Genomic DNA, 18,748 nt, shown 5'->3' on the forward strand with positions numbered 1-18,748 from the left:
TGGTCGATAGGGTACCGTGGAAGTGAGGTTACGTGATTTCCAAGACTAGGTTGAAAGCTGCAAGTCAGGTTCCATGCCATCACTGGAACTCTCATGTCCTAAGAAGCCATGTAAGAATTCTTTCAAACCTGAGACCAGTATGCTGGGGGGAAGCCAGGCCATGTGGAGAAGCCATGCATAGGCATTCTGATAAGCACACCTGATTTTCCAGTCTTCCGCTCCTGTGCCAGCCATGCAAGTGGAAGAGCCTTTTGGTGATTCCAACCTCCAGCTATCAAGTCTCCCTGAGACTTTGAGTCTACAATGGCCCCAGACATCATGGGAGAAGCCAAGTCCCCACTGTGCCTGTTCACCTCCTTGGCCAACAAGCATCCATGGGCATAAGAAACTGGTGGTTGTTTTAAACCACTAAGTTTTATGGGTGGTTGCTACATAGCAATTATAGCCAGAATAGGACATAGGGCAATTGCTTTTGGTTCCCTAATCCCCTTAAGAAATCTTCTGCCTTTGAGCCCTTTCTTGCTGGGAGAGCATGTGGCCAGCAGACACAGGATTCTTTGGAGGAAAAAAAACAACAACCGAGTTTTAGGGTCTTCTAACCAAGCTTTCCAGAGTCCCTCCTGCCAGGGGGAAGCCAGCCCCTTGTCCATTCTGATCTGGTCACCTCACTCCAGGCTCCAGCCCAGCTATGACTCAGAGAGATGCCTCACTGCTCCCAGTCTACCTGGCAATAAGCCATCTCCTAAGGAAGAAGCTAAGGCTCTAAAAGTACTGTCGTCCTAATCATTATGTAAGACTGGATGGATAGAAAATGGCCATAGCATTTTTGCCTAATGTTCCATTCTAACTGGCCAAAGTCCAGTTCTCTGTTACTGAATCATCCCAAGGGATGGCCATCCATGTTTTCCAGACCTATCATTTCCCATCCCAGCTGACCTTTCAACTTACCTCCCACATTCACATAAACATCACTCATTCACATAAACATCACAAGGCACTGTTCCACATCCCTGTAGTCTCTGACTTCTCCCCTTCCTGCCCACTTGTCCCTTCCCACTTAAGTGATCCACCCTGGGGTAGGGGTATGTAATCCAAATCCTGTTTCCAATGGGTGTCTCAGTTTATAACCTCCTTTCTTACAAACTTAGTGGGGCCTCTTGCCCATAAAAAGGGGACTAGATGTCCCATTTTTCCCAGCAGTCTTGGTTTATGCCCACTGACCTGCTTAATTAATACTGGTGCCCATTTCACATTAAAAGTGACCCAGTTTGGGGTTGTAATTTAGATGGTTCCCCAAACCTTAACTCCCATCCTTCTCTCACTTCATCCCTGACCATCTTTTACATGAGACAAATCTCTACCTCATTTCTTAGCAGGAATAATGCGAACAGGAATAATAATAAACAGAACGCGTCTGTTTACCACAGGTGATGTGAGTGGACTTATTAAATGGAGTGCATTTTTCCCTGTGCGTGTCACAATCTAAATCACCTCTCTTGCATAAAATAAGGAACAGAAACTGAGTAAATCAAAGAACCGGTGATGGCCAATGTTCTTCCTAGGCCTCAAATTTTAAGAATTTATGCGAAAATTCATAAAACTGGGTTCAATCCAAGGTAGCAAAAAATTTTTCCTCTCTAGAAATTCCTGGCTACCAAAGTTCCAGAAATTGCTTTCTCATTCCCTAACGTCTCATTCTCTCCATTATGTAACAGGGGAGTTGGGGCTTCGGGCCGAATTTCTTTTTAAAGATGATTTTTACAGTCAATGAGCAACGTCAGGGAATGATGACACCGGGAGGTGGCATCAGCCGGTGCAAGCGTTTAAGCGAATCCCAACACGCCTTTCAGGGAGACTCAGACGCCCGGGAGCCCTTGGCAGGTCCGCACCTCCGGGAGTAAACCCCCGCCGCCCGCCCGCGGCTCACGGGAGCGCGCCTGAGACCGCGTGGTCATTGGTGCACGCGCCGCCCCCTTCCCCGCCCCCTGCCGTCGTCCTGGGCGGTGCGCTTCGCCAGCCTCCGCGCCAGTCGCTGACAGCCGCGGCGCGGAGAGCTTCTTCTGTGCTACCGAGGCAGGTAAACAGACCGGTCGCCTGGTCGACTCCCAGCGCGGGGAGGGGACGGGGTCCGGAGCACCGGGGTGCGGCGGCGGCGGGGGGGAGGGGCGCCGCGGAGCCCGGGAGCAAGAACCCGGGGCTTTGGGGGGCGGGGGCAGACCTTGACCGTGAGGAGAAGGGGGCTTCCCTGCGGGCGCGGGGCGCGTCCGGCCTGCCCCAGGGTGCTCGTGGGTTTTCGGGTGACGAAAACGCCTGGTTTCGCTTTCCTGGTTGGGGCTGGGGGCGGCGGACGCGGCCGGCCTGACCCCCTGCGGAGGGATGACGATATGCTACGGTGTCTAGTCCTGCCCAGAGCGTGTTCGCGGCCCGAGGGGCCGAAAGTCCGGCGAGGTGGTGGCGATCACCTCGCGCAAACGCGCCGGGGGAAGCCAAGAAGGCCCGCCAGCGGCTCCGGGCAGAGGCGCCGGGGGGTCGCGGGGCTCCGGGCTGCTCGCCGTTTGGTCGTCTTCCCCGCCGGCAGGCAGAGGCCGGGGACGCCCTTCGCCGGGCCCGGCCCCACCCGACGCCCCAGGGTGCGCGGAGTGGGGGTGGGGAGCGGGCGCCAGCCCGGAGCCAGGGCCTCGGCGGGAGGGGAGTCCGGGCGCCTGGGGGCCCCCTTCGCCGGCGAGGTCCCTCCGAGAGGCGGCCTCACCAGTCCAGCCCTCGGTAGAGCGTGGGCGGGGCCCTCGGCGGGGTAGGGCCTGGGGTGGCCCGGCTCTCCGGTCTCGAGGCCTGGTGTGCCAGGTGGCCGGGGACACACGGCTCCTGCCTTGATCGTGACTATCGTCATGGTTGCGTATTTTTCTTCCATTCAGAGCATCACGGTTTAATAAACACTTCCCCACATGCTGAACATCTGAGATGTTTCCCTTTTCCTGGCGAAAAAACTCCAGGTGGAATAGGATTAAGGTGTTTACAAATCAAATTACCAAAAAAATGGAAACAGAAAATTGAATAAAAAGGTCAGACCTCTGGAAAAATGAAGAACTCTCTCAGACTTCAAGGAGAAAGCGAAAAGTCACCAATAGGGAACAGTTTAACTTCCATGACCACCGGGGAGCTCTTAAAAAGAACCAGCTGGAAAGGGAAGGAAAACAGAGGGCTAGGGGGTGTTTTGTATCTGACACGGTTTTCATATTTGTGAGAGGAAAATGTCAAGATTATCATAGAAAAATGGCGAAATGATGAGCGATTTACACAATAAAATGCAAATTAAAGGAAGTCTGGATTATCATTTTACATATATTAAATGAACAAAACCAAAAACGGTAATACAGTAACCCCTAGAAGAAAGTTGCCATGAGGGGGCCCCTAGCTGGCTCAGTCTGTACATCATGTGACTCTTGATCTTTGGGTTGTGAGTTGGAACCCCACCTTGGGTATATAGAGATTACTTAAAAATAAAAAAAAGAAAGAAAGAAAACTGCCATGAAACTTGAATATTCAGTTTTCCAAAAGTGTGGCGGGGCTTTGGAGTTAGAAAGATGGCCCTGCTACCGACTTCCTGACTTTGGAGGGTCACCTAATGTCATAATCCTCCTCTAGTCCATTCATAAAATAGAAGAAATGATAGAGGAAATGATACCTGCATCCGAGTTTGTTGCCAAGATTAATTTATGTGAAACTTATGTGAAATTTATGTGATATACCTTTATTCTTTTCCTAGTCACACCCCTCTGGGTGTCCTGAATTATTGCAGACTTTTTGTAAAACAATCTGGCAGTGCTTCCATTAAGAACTTAAAATGGTGACCCAGAAACCCTATTGCTGGGAATTTACCTGCAATGGAAGAAACAAGCAAACAAAAGAAAAAAAGCCAGATGCAGGCACATATTGGTGCAGAATGATCTAAAATTAGAACCAACTGGGAAACCACAGCAGGGCAGTAGCTCAGAAAATCATGGCACATTAACTGGAAGGAGCATTATGTAACCATCAAAAGTCATGATTTTGGAGCCTCTGATATATGGGGGAAACTGACAAGTCAAAATGCAGGTTTCAAAGCTACTCAAATGTGAATGCATATGTGGAAAATCTGAAAGTAAAAGCACCAAAAAATGGACATTTTAATAGAAGTTAGAGGTGATTTTAATGTTCTTTTTTGTTAGTATTTGCTTTTACTAAATAATACAGTTTTTTTAATTGGTCACATATGTCTCAATATATAAAATGATACAGACCCACAGCTTTCTGTGTGTGAAGGAGGGAAAGCTGTGTCCTGTTTGCTGCTTTTTATTTTTATTTTTTTAATGTTTATTTACTTTTGAGAGAGAGAGAAAGAGTGCGAGTGGGGGAAGGGCAGAGAGAGAGGGAGACACAGAATCCAGAGCCGACTCCAGGCTCTGAGCTGTCAGCCCAGAGCCGGATGTGGTGCTCGAACTCTCTAACCACGAGATCATGACCTGAGCTGAAGGCCGACGCTTAACTGACTAAGCCACCCGGGCGCCCCTGTTTGCTACTTTTTAAAATGATCTCATTCTTTTTTTTTCAAATACTGTCTCATTTTTTTCTTGAGTAGATTTATTAGTTTAGTAATATATATATTAGGTTTTTCTTTTAAGGAATCAGTTCTTAGATTTATTTATCAATTCTAGCTTTTTCTTTTTTGTTGTTTTTAAGGACTCCCGAATATATTTGAAAACTGAATAACTTTAGCCAAGCCGAAGCAGCCGGTCTTCTTGGAGGCACAATCCCAGCTCAGCTGAGCCACGACAGACGTATGTACCCTGTGGAATCTCTTTGGTCTTCTGAAGGTTGAAAGTGTCCAACTGTCATAGAAAATAAGGGTCTGGATGGGGTGCCTGGGTGGCTCAGTCGGTTGGGCGTCTAACTTCAGCTCAGGTCATGATCTCACGGTCTGTGAGTTCGAGCCCCGCATCGGGCTCTGTGCTGACAGCTCGGAGCCCGGAGCCTGCTTCCGATTCTGTATCTCACTCTCTCTCTGACCTGTGCCCTGCTCACACTCTGTCTCTCAAAAATGAATAAAGATTTAAAAAAAAAAAAAATTCCATTCTCCCTTTCAGATCTTACGTCCTCTTCTAAGGCCCCTGTAGCAGCTGTGAACTGCTTTGTATTAAACATTCAGATTGCCCCTGCATCTCACCCAGTGACTGTGCTGCACTGGAAAATAATCCTCAATGAATAGTGTGGGTAGCAGGACTTACAGTTGGGAGCATTTTATTTTTTTCCGGTTTGTTAATCCTTTTTCTTCAGCTGTGTTGTACTTAATGCTGTTAAACTGTGTGTGTGATCACTGCCAGGGAAGCGTGCCCCTTCACGAAAAGCATTATAAATGTGGTTCAGCGTTGTGCTCCTGAGGACCTCGCTCTGAAGCCTGGTTGGGAGTGCAGTTCCCTTGGTAGCTTCTATAAATCCCCAAATCCCATTGCTAGACATCACAGGCTCTGGGCCTGGAATAGGCACCTGAAGTGTTGCTTTTTAAAAGCACTTCAGGCAGTTCTGGTGATGGACCGGGTTGGGGGTCCTGTTCAGTCCAGGCCTGGGCCTCAGGTACCCATGAAACCCCACATCCCAAAGTGTTTTTGCAAAATCTTGTCGAGTTTGCGTCAGATTCTTTAAGGGGCAGTGACCTCAAAAAGATGAAAATAGGACAAGGTTCTACTTTACCCTGGTAAGATGAGGAATTTCCCCGGGGACTTTGGGGGTGGGGGAAGCTGTTTGGTGCCACTTCCCAATTTAGCCAGTTAAGTTTCAAGTTATAACACGTTCTAAGTATTAGAAGTTTGGCCCCTGGCACATGACCATTAGGCTAGTTCCTACCAGCTCTGACTCTCGTATCCCTGTGTATAAATGGGGTAATTCATGGATCTTTTACATGCCTTCTCTCGAGTTCCATTGCTTTGCCATCTGCTCATGCACCGAGGCCACATGCTCTTATTTATTTTAATGCTTGTTTATTTGTTTGTTTACTTATCTATTTATTTTGAGAGTGGGCAGAGGGACAGAGAGGGAGAAAGAGAATCCCAAGCAGGCTCCATGCTGTTAGCAAAAAGCCCAGCATGGGGCTCGATCGCACAAACCTTGAGATCATGACCCGACCTGAACTGAAATCAAGAGTCAGATACTTAACCCGACTGAGCCACCCAGGCACCACCCCCAACCCCACCCCACCCCCAACCCCGCCTTTTTAAAAATAAGAATGGAGGTTGATTTTTTTTTTTTACATTTTATTTATTTTTGATAGACAGAGAGAGACAGAGCACAAGTGGGAGAGGGGCAGAGAGAGACAGAGACACAGAATCCGAAGTAGGTTCCAGGCTCTGAGCTGTCAGTACAGAGCCCAACGCAGGGCTCAAACTCACAAACGGAGAGATAGTGACCTGAGCTGAAGTTGGACGCTTAACCGACTGAGCTACCCAGGCGCCCCTGGTGGTTGATTTTAATTGAAAACTTTCAGTATCTGCGGAGAATCTTACAGTTTTATTTCTTTAACCTATTAATAGATTTACTGATTTTGAGCCATCCTCGCATTCCTAAAATAATCCTTATTGGTCACAGTGTATTCTTCTTTTACTAACTGCCAAAATCAGTTTGGCGGTATTTTCTGCTGGATTTTGGCACCCATATTGGTGGAGGCTGGGTGACTAAGGGCGTGAGCCCTACACTGGAAGTGCTGGGGTTTCAGTCTCGGCCCTTTATCAGCCCTTGGCTCTAGACGCTGTTGCCCAGGTAAAGACACTCTAACCGTTCTCTCTGCTGGCCTCCAGGTTCTTAAAACAGTTGCCTAAATTGAACATCTCATAGATGTTGCCAAGTTAACATGTCCAAACCACAGCTCTTGGTTTCTCTCCAAGCAGGACTCCCCACCAGTTTTGCCCATTTCACTAGATGACATCACCCACCAAGCTAAATATCTTACTCGCCATTGTGTCTCCAGCAACTAACACAATGCTGGGACCTTAGAAGGCACTGGAATATTTGTTGAACGAGGGGTGCCTGGGTAGCCCAGTCGGATTAAGTGTTCACCTCTTGATTTCGGCTCAGGTCATGATCACACGGTTGGTGAGATTGAGCCCCATGTTGGGATTCTCTGATTCTCTCTCTCTCCCCCTGTCTCTCTCTGCCCTTCCCCCGATCTCTCTCTCTCCCTCTCTCCCTCTTTCCCTCTCTCTCTCAAAATAAATAAACTTAAAATATTTGTTGAATGAATCAATAAGTTGTATTGTAAATATTACATTATACTATGTATTTTTCACAACTTTTTCTTTCGTTTCTCTTATGGTTAGTGGTCAGTTCAAAATTTCTATTTATTTAAAAACTGGCCCATACTAGTTATTCCGTAAATGTTTGTTGGCTGAATTAATTCTAAAGTCAGTATTTGTAATTTATATTTTAACAGAAAGGCAGTCCATCCCACAGATTTTAATTCATGGAACACAGCTACACATAGAAGGCTGTTACTCTTTTGAAGCCTTCCCTTTTTTTTTTTTTTTAATTTTTTTTCAATGTTTATTTATTTTTTTTTTTTTTATTTTTTTCCACGTTTTTTATTTATTTTTGGGACAGAGAGAGACAGAGCATGAACAGGGGAGGGGCAGAGAGAGAGGGAGACACAGAATCGGAAACAGGCTCCAGGCTCCGAGCCATCAGCCCAGAGCCTGACGCGGGGCTCGAACTCACGGACCGCGAGATCGTGACCTGGCTGAAGTCGGACGCCTAACCGACTGCGCTACCCAGGCGCCCCAATGTTTATTTATTTTTGAGAGACAGAGAGAGAGAGAGAGAACTTGAGTAGGGAGGGGCAGAGAGAGAGGGAGACACAGAATCCAAAGCAGCTTCAGGCTCTGAGCTGTCAGCATGAAGCCCAGTGTGGGGCTCCAACCCACAAACCGCGAGATCATGACCTGAGCCGAAGTCAGACGCTTAACCGATTGAGCCACCCAGGTGCCCCTAAAGGCTTCCTTTTCTAAGGTTATTTTGCCTTTCCCATTCCCCATGTGGCTCTGTGTAGTGATGTGTGCTTGTGTTTGTATTACGTTTTCAAGTCATTCGATTTTATTTAGAAATTCCTTGGGGCACCTGAGTGGTTCAGTTGGTTGAGCATCTGACTCAGGCAGTGATCTCACTGTTCAGAAGTTCAAGTCTTGCTTCCAGTGAGCCCCGCTCCTCTCTCTTTCTCTTTCTCCCTCCCTTCTTTCCTCCCAGTTTCTCTCTCTCTGCTCCTCATGGGACTGTCCCTTATAGGATTCTCTGTCTCTCTCCCTCTCTGTCCCTTGTTCACTTGCGCCATCTCTCTCCCTCTCTGCCCCTCATGGGACTGTCATGGGATTCTCTGTCTCTCTTCCTCTCTCTCTCTTCCTCTCTCTCTTTCTCTCTCTCTGCCCCTTGCTCACTTGCGCCCTCTCTATCAAAAGAAGGAAGGAAGGAAGGAAGGAAGGAAGGAAGGAAGGAAAGAAGGAAAGAGAAAAAAGAAAAAAGAAAAAAAAATTCCTTATTTTTCTGGGTTTTATTTATTAAGTTCTAGTTTCATCTCTTATTTCTTTATAACTATGATGTATTTTGAAATTTTCTGTTTTCTTCTTTTTTGAGTTGAATAATCATTTAATTTATTTTCATTCTTTCTGTTCAGTTAAACCACCCACACCTTTGACAGTCACATGGGTTCCTTTATTCCCACATCTCTGCCTTCTTGGCATCATCCAACTCTCTTGTGGTTTTGGTTTGGTTTGGTAATTTTTTTCTTTTTGGCTAGAGTGTCAAGTGTAAGTGACTTTTTTTTTTTTTTTTGGTCCCATTTTATCTGATTCTTAATGATTTTGAATATCTTTTCATGCCCTTTTGGCTTTTCCTCTTTTATAAATGATCAGTTTTTATATCTTGTGGCCCTGTTGTCTGTTGGAATTACTGTCTCTTACTGCTTTGCAAGGATTCCTTGTCAGTTCTAGAAATGTTCTAGACTCTGTTGGTCTTAAATACTAAAAATATTTTTTTTTTTACCATTATGTACTCCTTCTCTTAATTTTGTCTGTAGTGTTCTTCATAGCATTAAACAAGAATCCTTAACTTTCATGTCATAAGATTCTTATTCTTGGTGTGTGCTTTTTGTTTAAAAAGTCCTTCCTTGGGGCACCTGGGTGGCTCAGTCAGTTGGGTGTCTGACTCTGGCTTTGCTCTCACGGTTCATGAGTTCGAGCCCCATGTCAGATTCTGTGCTGACAGCTCAGAACCTGGAGCTGCTTAAGATTCTGTGTTTCCTTCTGCCTCCGCCCTTCCCCTGCTCATGCCTTGTTTCTGTCTCTTTCTTTTTTCTTTTTTTTTTCAATATATGAAATTTATTGTCAAATTGGTTTCCATACAACAGCCAGTGCTCATCCCAAAAGGTGCCCTCCTCAATACCCATCACCCACCCTCCCCTCCCTCCCACCCCCCACGTCTCTGTCTCTTTCTAAAATAAAATTTAAAAAAATGAAAAGTCCTTTTCCTTCTCCAGGTCACATAGACATACACCTGTATTTTCTTCTTCTTTTATTTTTTTTTTAAGTTTATTCTGAGAGAGAGAGAGCAAGTAGGGGAGGAGCAGAGAGAGAGAGAGAGAGAGAGAGAGAGAGAATCCCAAGCAGGCTTCCAGCACTTGAACTCACGGACCGCAAGATCATGACCTGAGCCAAAGTCCTACACTTAACCGACTGAGCCACCCAGGCGCCCCTGTGTCTTCTTCTAATGACCTACTTTTACCTTTCACAGCTGGGTCTGTATTCCATCTAGAGTCTGCTCTTGCATGTGGCATTAGGGATCCAGTTTTATTTTTTCTTCGGTTTCCCAGAAGCACCCGCTAAACAACCTTCCTTTCTCCAATGATTTGTGGTACCTGCTTTATTGTATATCAAGTCCCTGCTAAAGTATATATTCAAGGGTTTATCTTCTACTCGCGTTGGTCTATTGGTTTGTTCCTAGACTTCTACTGTGCGGTCTCTACTGCTATGGCTCTGTAGTAGGATTTATATCTGATGCAGTAGATTCCTCTCTGTTCCTTTTTAAGGTGGAGTTTGCTATTCATGGACATTCCTTCACCTTGTAAGTTTATTGAACTCCTCAAAAAATCCAGGTAGACTTTGATTGTCATTTGGTTGAAATTATAGGTTCACTTGGGGGGGGGTGGTCATTGACAGATATCTTTCTTTTTTTTTTTTTTTTTTTTTTTTTTTTTTTTTTTTTTCAACGTTTATTTATTTTTGGGACAGAGAGAGACAGAGCATGAATGGGGGAGGGGCAGAGAGAGAGGGAGACACAGAATCGGAAGCAGGCTCCAGGCTCCGAGCCATCAGCCCAGAGCCTGACGCGGGGCTCGAACTCACGGACCGCGAGATCGTGACCTGGCTGAAGTCGGACGCTTAACCGACTGCGCCACCCAGGCGCCCCGACAGATATCTTTCTAATACTGAGTCATCCCAGTCAAAGCCATGAATACCTTTCCATTTTTACAGATCATCGTCAGTGTTCTTTATTGGAGTTAAAAAATTGTTTCCCCGGTCTTATTTTTTCTCAGTTAAATCCGTTCCTGGAAATTTTACAGTTTGGTTTCGCTACTGTGATTTTTTTTTTTTTTTCTAGTCGATTCTTGGTGGTGTAGAGAAATGCTGTTGATTTTTCTAGGCCGGTCTTGTATCCCACAGCCTTGCTGAACTCTAGAACTGGGTCTCGTGTCATTTCTGATGAGTCTGTTGGGTTTTCTGTTGTGTGATCACCTTAACTGCAAATAATGACAGCTGGCTCTTTCCTTGCATTTCTTGCCCTGGCTACTTCTTTGTCTCTGCATGTGGCATTGAACGGGACCTTCAGTACTGTGATGATGGACATCCTTGTCTTATTTTTGATCTCGGACAGGAGTGCCTTCAGAGGCTATCCGCTAAGTGTGTTTACTGGTTTTGTTATATAACGTTTATCAGGCTAGGGGAGTTTCCTCCTATTCCTAGTCTGCTAAGAGTATTTTTTAAAGTGATAAAGAGCTGTTGACCTTTGACATACTTAATGTCTTGAAATGTACCAGAGGATTGGGCTACAACCTGACCATTCACAGAGAGTATCTTATAGGAATAGTGTCCTGGCACAGCCAGGGACTCAGAATCCCAATCTCCATCCCCAACGATTTTACTAACCGGCACTGTAATCATGGCTATTGTCACCTGACTTCTCTGAATCTTGGTAGCCTAATTTGTAGAGTGAGAGGTTTGCATTAAATAATAGAAGATCTTGGGGCGCCTGGGTGGCGCAGTCGGTTAAGCGTCCGACTTCAGCCAGGTCACGATCTCGCGGTCCGTGAGTTCGAGCCCCGCGTCAGGCTCTGGGCTGATGGCTCGGAGCCTGGAGCCTGTTTCCGATTCTGTGTCTCCCTCTCTCTCTGCCCCTCCCCCGTTCATGCTCTGTCTCTCTCTGTCCCAAAAAATAAAATAAATGTTGAAAAAAAAAATAAATAATAGAAGATCTTCCCAATTTTATCGCAAACAGAAAGAAACTCTCCAAGGTCTTCTGTAAGTTTTGAGTCCCACTTACCTTTAGAAATGGTTCTATACTTCAAACTGTAGCTGTTATTTTTAATAACTTTTCATAACTAAATGTTGCTTTTGTTGTTCTCAACTGATCCTCATCTCCAAACGGTCTTGTCCTCAGATATTCTGTGATTAGCCTAGTTTATCCAGTATTCGGCTTTAATAAAGTACTGGGCAGCAATGCGTGCCATGGCACACACAGCTTGGTGAGAGTGTTGCTAAAGCCAAGCCCCTCATTTACCTCCCCTGAGACCTGCCCCACACTTCTGTGTTCTGTCCATGCAGTTGTCCAGTCCACAAGCCTGGGTGCCACTTCGACTCTTCCAGGCTCCCATCCTGTACAACAAACACCAAGTCCTCCAGAAGCTGCCTTCTAACGCACACCATCCATGGAAGGAGACCATCTCCTTCCCTGGCAAGGCCGCCATCTTTTACCTCAATCACTGCAGTAGCCTTGAAACTAGTTTCCCTGTGTCCACACACACACACACACACACACACACACACACACGCACACAGTCCCCAGTCCATTCTCCACAATGTTCTTTCTCAGGGAGAACCCAGAACTCATCACTGGCTCCTTAGTACTTTCAGGATCAAGTCCAGACTACTTAATATGCCTTATAATTAGGCTGCCTGTGTTAACATACTGGGGCACTCTTGAGAATGAAAGGGGCGCTCTTAATATTAGCACCAGGAACAATGGGTGTAGACTGTCCCAGGGCAGTGGGGGTGTCTGCTCAGCTTGCTGGTGAGGCCCTTTCCTGCCTGACCCCGCCTGCCTCTCTGCTGCACATGAAGGCCCCACTTCGATGAAGCCACCTGCAGCCCCCAGTCCTGCTGACACTCTCACTGCCCGTCTCCACTCTGAATGCTCTGTGCCCCCTTCCACGTCCCGTGCCCAGCCTCCTGAGGACCGAGTCCTTCTCTGTGCCGCCTTTACTATGTGGTGTCACCGTCTGCTCACATACCTGCACGCGCTTATAGAGCTGGGACTCTTACAGCCTTGGGCAGGGCATGTTCAAAGCCAGTCTCGGTGTTACTTCCCTTGCTACCTGCTTTTCCAGCTGCCTCAACCATATCAGGTAACATCGCCGTCCGGCCGGAGTCCAGATGGCACGTGAGGTCAACCTTTAGATAAGTGGATCGTAGTTGTTAGGCAGCCGGCCATTGCAGGAAAGAGTGTTGTGAGAATTCATAAATATGGTTCACTCTTGTAACAATTTGATTTTTAGTTTGGTTATTTCTTATGCTTTGTAACAGATATGTTCACACTCCTCCATTCACTCAGCGTTTATTGTGTAAGCCAGGCACTGTGTTTACGCACCTGGGGCCCAGCTGTGAACAAAACAAAACTCCCGCCCTGGGGTGGCCTGCACTCCCGTGGAGAAGGTGAACAGGAAGCAAATAATAAATCGTAGATGTCAAGTAAGCATCCCTGCTCTGGAGAAAAATGAAGCAGGAGGGGCGCCTGGGCGGCTCAGTCCGTTGAGGGTCCTGACATTTGATTTCGGCTCAGGTCATGATCTCGTGGTCATGAGACTGAGCCCTACATCAAGCTCTGTGATGAGCATGGCACCTGCTTGGGATTCTATCTCTTTCTCTCTCTCTTTCTTTCTCTCTTCCTCCCCCCTGTCCCTCCCTCCCCCCCCCCCCCCCCCCAAAAATGAAGCAGGATAAGGGGATAGGATGCAGGGTGCTGGCTTAGGTAGAGTGGCATGGGCAGCCCTGCAGAGGTGACATTAGAGCAAACTTGAGCCACATGAGTAACTGTGGAGGGAGAACCTTCCAGTCCTGGGAGCAGCAGGTGCAAAGGCCCTGAGATGGGAAAGTGCTTATTAAGTCTGGGGAGCAGGAGGAGGCCAGAGAGGCAAGGTCATGTGGGGCCCCGCCGGCATGGTCAGGACTTGGGGTCTTACCCTGGGCATGAAGGAGTGCCACTTGGGGGGAAGGGAAGAGGCATGGTGTGAGCTACATATTAAAAGGTTGTGTGAGCCCTGGGCTGCTGAGTAGAGAACACACAGTGGGGGCCTGGGGAAAGCAGGGAGGCTGGTTGGAGGCTGTTGAAAGAGACCGTCCAGGAGCAGTAGATGCTTCACTCGGGATACTAAGTAGTGTCGGGAAACGTGAGTGGTTTTGGGATTTAGGATTTATTTTCAGTATAGAGCTGATAAGATTTGCCGGTAGAATCATCGTGTCCTGTGAGAAAGAGGAAATTCAAGAATAACTCCACGGTGTTGGCTGGGTTCGGCTCACTGGGGTGAACAAAGTAGTTGTTGACATAAAACTCCATTAAATTGGGAAATGTTGACTGGGGCGACACTCCCCTAGTTCAGTTCCCTGCAGTGTGTGAGCAGAAGTGTGGGCAGCACGGAGGCTGAGAGCTGGAGCCTGTGTGCAAGTGAAGAATACCCCAGGGGAGCAGGCTTGTAGAAGGCTGGGCACCGGGGACTCGTGCTGAGGGTGCCCGAAGAAGGCCAGCCGACGTGTCTCAGGACCCTGCCCCTCTAACCCTACCCAGAAGAGCCTCCAAAAATCCTGACTGGCATGATCTGAGCAGTTGAACTTGGCTTGTAACTTTCAGATATATTTTTATTCACTTATGGCCACCGAGATTTTCAGTAATGATAGTAGAAGCATAAACAAGATGTGAATTCATTTACTTACTGCATCGTTCTCCTTCCCCTGCATATGTGTGTGTGTCTTTGATCTCTGCGCTCGGAACGGAGCACCCAGGGGAAATAAGGTATTTAATCGGAAGGGAGGTTTTTAGTTTGGTGAACGTGCATTCTGTAGAGGGTCATTAATCATTATCCAGGATACTTGGCTGGTTTAGTCCTAAGCTGTGCTGGTCATTGTATGTGAGACCGGTTTCTTTTGTACCGACAATTAGAAAATAAGTCACTCATAAGCCATTAAATGCCGAGCTAAAACTCATTCAGTGGCTGAGTATCCGCAAATTTTGTGGACACGGCCATTTTTTACCTGCTTTGAGCAGCCCTTTTTATAGAAGAAAAGGTGAATTGACAAGCAGGCTTGCAAGATCCTGCATGTTTCCCGTTTCCAAAAACTGTTGTATTGAGAATTACTTTGAGGAGATTCTTGCCGGCACTTACACATTGTGAGGGTATGAATTCCTTCACGCACAAACACCTATCGTGGGCCTGCTCTGCCAGGTGCCACCCCAGGTCCCGAGGAGAGAGCAACAAACAGGACTCGCTCCCTGCTGACATTCATTCCCGCAGATGAAAGAAGACATGAGCCAGCGGTTTTCAAAGTCATTTAATTACTGCAAACTCAACTGGCGGGGGGGGGGGGGGGGGGGGGCTTCCTAGCTCACAAGACTTCCATAGGGGCTACACCAAGTTCCCAGAAGGTTCCAGAAGGGGCCACACCAGGATCCTCGTAGCAGTCCACACAGCAGCCAGGGACTTGCCTCCACTCCCAGCCCCTACAAGTAACTCCTTGGGTGCAAGGGAATGAGGCCCGTATTGGTGGGTGAAGAGTTCCCCTTCACGTAGAAGCCCCAGACCTTGCAGGATCTGGTGTCCCTCGTGACAGCCCCAAAGGGGCACTGCTTCCAGGGTCCCCACAAGGACATGCCTGGTTACAGCAATCACCCCTCTAGGGATGCTCAAAGCTATGGCAGACCCACCAGACGCACTTTATCAATCGGGTTATTTTTACCATAAGCAACATTGCTAACATTCCATCGTTATCAGGTTTCCAGGAAACAGAGCCAGAAATGATCTGAAGGACAAATTTGTCCTTAGAGAAGGACAAAGCTGTGTTAACGCTTTATTTGACATTACTTTTGTCATAAGTGCCACAGAGGAGAGGTAGGAGTGGAGAGCCTTTGTGACCGACATGCAGACGCTCTCACTCGAGCGTTCATTCATTACGCAGCAAGCGCCGAGTGGTTCCAACATGAACGTAAGATGCTGACGCCCTTCTCATTTTGCAGATACATCGTCATGGTGAAAGGCCACATAGGCGGCTGGATCCTGGTTCTGTTTGTGGCCACATGGAGTGACGTGGGCCTCTGCAAGAAGCGGCCGAAGCCTGGTGGAGGATGGAACACTGGGGGGAGCCGGTACCCGGGGCAGGGCAGTCCTGGAGGCAACCGTTACCCACCCCAGGGCGGTGGTGGCTGGGGTCAGCCCCACGCCGGCGGCGGCTGGGGTCAGCCCCACGCCGGCGGCGGCTGGGGTCAGCCCCACGCCGGCGGTGGCTGGGGTCAGCCCCACGCCGGCGGCGGCTGGGGTCAAGGTGGTGGCACCCACAGTCAGTGGGGCAAACCCAGTAAGCCGAAAACCAACATGAAGCACATGGCAGGAGCCGCGGCAGCCGGGGCGGTGGTGGGGGGCCTCGGCGGCTACATGCTGGGGAGTGCCATGAGCCGGCCCCTCATTCATTTTGGCAACGACTACGAGGACCGTTACTACCGTGAAAACATGTACCGCTACCCCAACCAAGTGTACTACAGGCCAGTGGATCAGTACAGCAACCAGAACAACTTTGTGCACGACTGCGTCAACATCACGGTCAGGCAGCACACGGTCACCACCACCACCAAGGGGGAGAACTTCACGGAGACCGACATGAAGATAATGGAGCGCGTGGTGGAGCAGATGTGCGTCACCCAGTACCAGAAAGAGTCCGAGGCCTACTACCAAAGAGGGGCGAGCGCCATCCTCTTCTCCCCGCCTCCCGTGATTCTCCTCCTCTCGCTCCTCATCCTCCTGATCGGGGGTTGAGGGCGGCCTTGCCGTCTTCCCCATCTTCTTCATCTTTTACGGGTTGGGGGAGGGGGTGTCTACCTACAGCCCTGTAGTGATGGTGTTTCATTCCTGCTTCTCTATCGCCCATAGGCTAATACCCTTGGCACCGATGGCCCCGGGAAATGTAGAGCAGACCCAGGATGCTATTTATTCGAGCCCCGAGGGATTGAGTCCTTCATGGGCCAGTGCTAGTGCTGGGCTGGGAATAACAACAACAAATAATCATTGGTTGATCTAGGGCTCCTTTTCTTGTCTAGTGCGGCAGATTGAGGCGAAGTCGATTCTCAAAACAGCCTTCAAGTACCTTCGCCTGAATACCTCCGGCTCCTTCCCCAGCTAGAGCTCAGTACACTAATGCCCCATCTTAGCCGTGATTTCACGGCAACTTGGGACATTTTCCTCACCCGTTTTAAGAGAACCTGACTACATTTCCCCGTTCAGAGAGCATTTCTGCCAAATTTGAGTATCATGGCCACATGATACTCATTCAAAAAACAAAACTAGAGATCCTTAGCTCCTGGGCCCAGGCTCAGCACGCCAGAGAGCACGTGCCCTGTGTCTGCACAGAGCTGGGACAGAGTCTTGCATTTTGCAGTGTGGGCTACACAGCAGCTATCGTGTCAAGAGGCACTAGACCTCGGCAGACGAGGTTTTCACAGGGAACGCGCGTAACCAACAACACAAAAAGACTAAAAAATAGCCCAACACTTGGTGCCCTTGGAGGCGAGCTCCCGGCTTGGACGTTTAAAGCACCTACTCGTGGCATTCCTTTCTTTCACAACCTAAACTGTAGAGAAGTAGGGCAGTAAAAAATTGCACCACTTTCTGGGCACTGAGAGCAAATCTTTGGTCATTTACCTGGGAACCAGAACCATTTTGACATAGACGAAGGTGCAGCGTGAAAATACCGTTCTCCCAGAGCATTACACAATGAAGAAAACGATTAGTAGACAAAAGAAGTGCTTGCATTTCTCCATTGCTGTCTCATAACTGTCGAAAGCCAGAACTGTGTCAAGTCCTGGTTTGGCCATCCCAAAAAATACCTTAGGTGGCAGATGACAGAAACATCCATTCAGAGTGGAAAAAAAGAATTCTGTTACTGTTATTTAAGGTAAAATTATTGTCTGGGTCATTCGTTATTGTCACCTAGCTGATGAATTACCGTCCTGCAATGTTACTGGCTTGCACTGTGCGGGTATTTGATGTAAAAAAAAAAAAAAAAAAAATTATTATATATATATATATTGTGTATGACCAACATAGAAATTTGGGTTAGAGGAGTTAACATCTATCTGATCTATCGTACCACCTGTTTTTGTAAGGTACTAAATACTTAATACGTAGAAAACCCTTTTGCGTGGTCCTCAGGCTTACATGTGCACTGAATAGTTTTGTATAAAGATCCATGGTGGATCTTTGAAATATGCATGTACTTTATATTTTCTATATTTGTAACTTTGCATGCACTTGTATAAAAAATTGTATAAATGTTCTATATCTGGACCAGAATTAAACAGGAGCTAAGTGAGCGTGTTGTGGTGTTGGCAGTGATGTTCTCCACTGTGCCCTGTGTTGGCAGGGCCATTGTGGGGGTGAACTGGAACAAAGCGGCTCGTGCAGTCCCCACGCCCCTGTGGTGACCAGTGTCCCCTGCACCCGCTCGCGATCCTGCCCTCAGCTGTGCTCCGGGCACGCATGCCAGCTGCTCCCGGCTACCTTTTCATTTTTTCTGCAAATGTCTTGAGTGTCCTTGGCACTGGGTAGATGCCAAAGGCACTATTGCAACGGAGGAAGACGGTCCTGGCACTCTGGAAGCTGCTTTTCTGTCCTGGATTTTGAAATAGAGGATTTTCTTGACTAAATTGGAACTGAACAGGCTCTCAGGTACCAACTTGATTGCCCCTCCCCCCCATACACACACCTCTCTCACCCCCAGTCTCAGCTCATAAAATCTCCCAGACCCTGGGAGCCCCAGGGGCAGTCCCTCCCTTTGGGCTGAAATTTAACACCTCAGGTCCACAAAGGCCACTCATTTGTCACAGTGCTTCAAATAATCACGGACATGACGGTGGTTGAACTCACAGTATTTGTTAATACCTTAGGAAATGCCAATATTCAGTAGCGATCGCAGCATCAACTTTGTCCTAAAAACGGCAAGAAAGAAGTCCACGCGTCGGAACCCTATCGCTCGCAAAACTGCTGGAACGGACACCTAAGTTTCAAAAGCATGACTCATCCATGAGTAAGCCTCAAACTTAATCCCGAACATAAAAATTTCTAGAACTCTTTTCAGTTTGGGCCATTTTCCTAATTCTTTAAAAATAAACTTCATTACCTGCCGATCATAGTTTCTCAAGAGTGGCC

The 18,748-nt window shown here is 47.7% G+C and overlaps 1 protein-coding gene across 2 annotated transcripts; it reads left to right on the forward strand.

Moving 5' to 3' along the window:
• Nucleotides 1-1,931: 1,931 nt before the first annotated feature.
• Nucleotides 1,932-17,912, forward strand: PRNP (prion protein). 2 transcript variants are annotated; one of them, XM_047854238.1, is made up of 3 exons: nt 1,932-2,077; nt 4,717-4,814; nt 15,568-17,912. In XM_047854238.1, exon 3 carries the CDS (start codon nt 15,578-15,580, stop codon nt 16,358-16,360), a length of 783 nt encoding a protein of 260 aa, XP_047710194.1. In that variant the 5' UTR covers nt 1,932-2,077; nt 4,717-4,814; nt 15,568-15,577; the 3' UTR covers nt 16,361-17,912. The 2 variants fall into 2 exon arrangements, with proteins under 2 accessions (XP_047710194.1, XP_047710195.1); XM_047854239.1 differs by having other exon boundaries at nt 2,054-2,073.
• Nucleotides 17,913-18,748: the final 836 nt, after the last annotated feature.

The sequence above is a fragment of the Prionailurus viverrinus genome, chromosome A3 (assembly GCF_022837055.1).
Source record: "Prionailurus viverrinus isolate Anna chromosome A3, UM_Priviv_1.0, whole genome shotgun sequence".
NCBI classification, from domain to species: domain Eukaryota; kingdom Metazoa; phylum Chordata; class Mammalia; order Carnivora; family Felidae; genus Prionailurus; species Prionailurus viverrinus.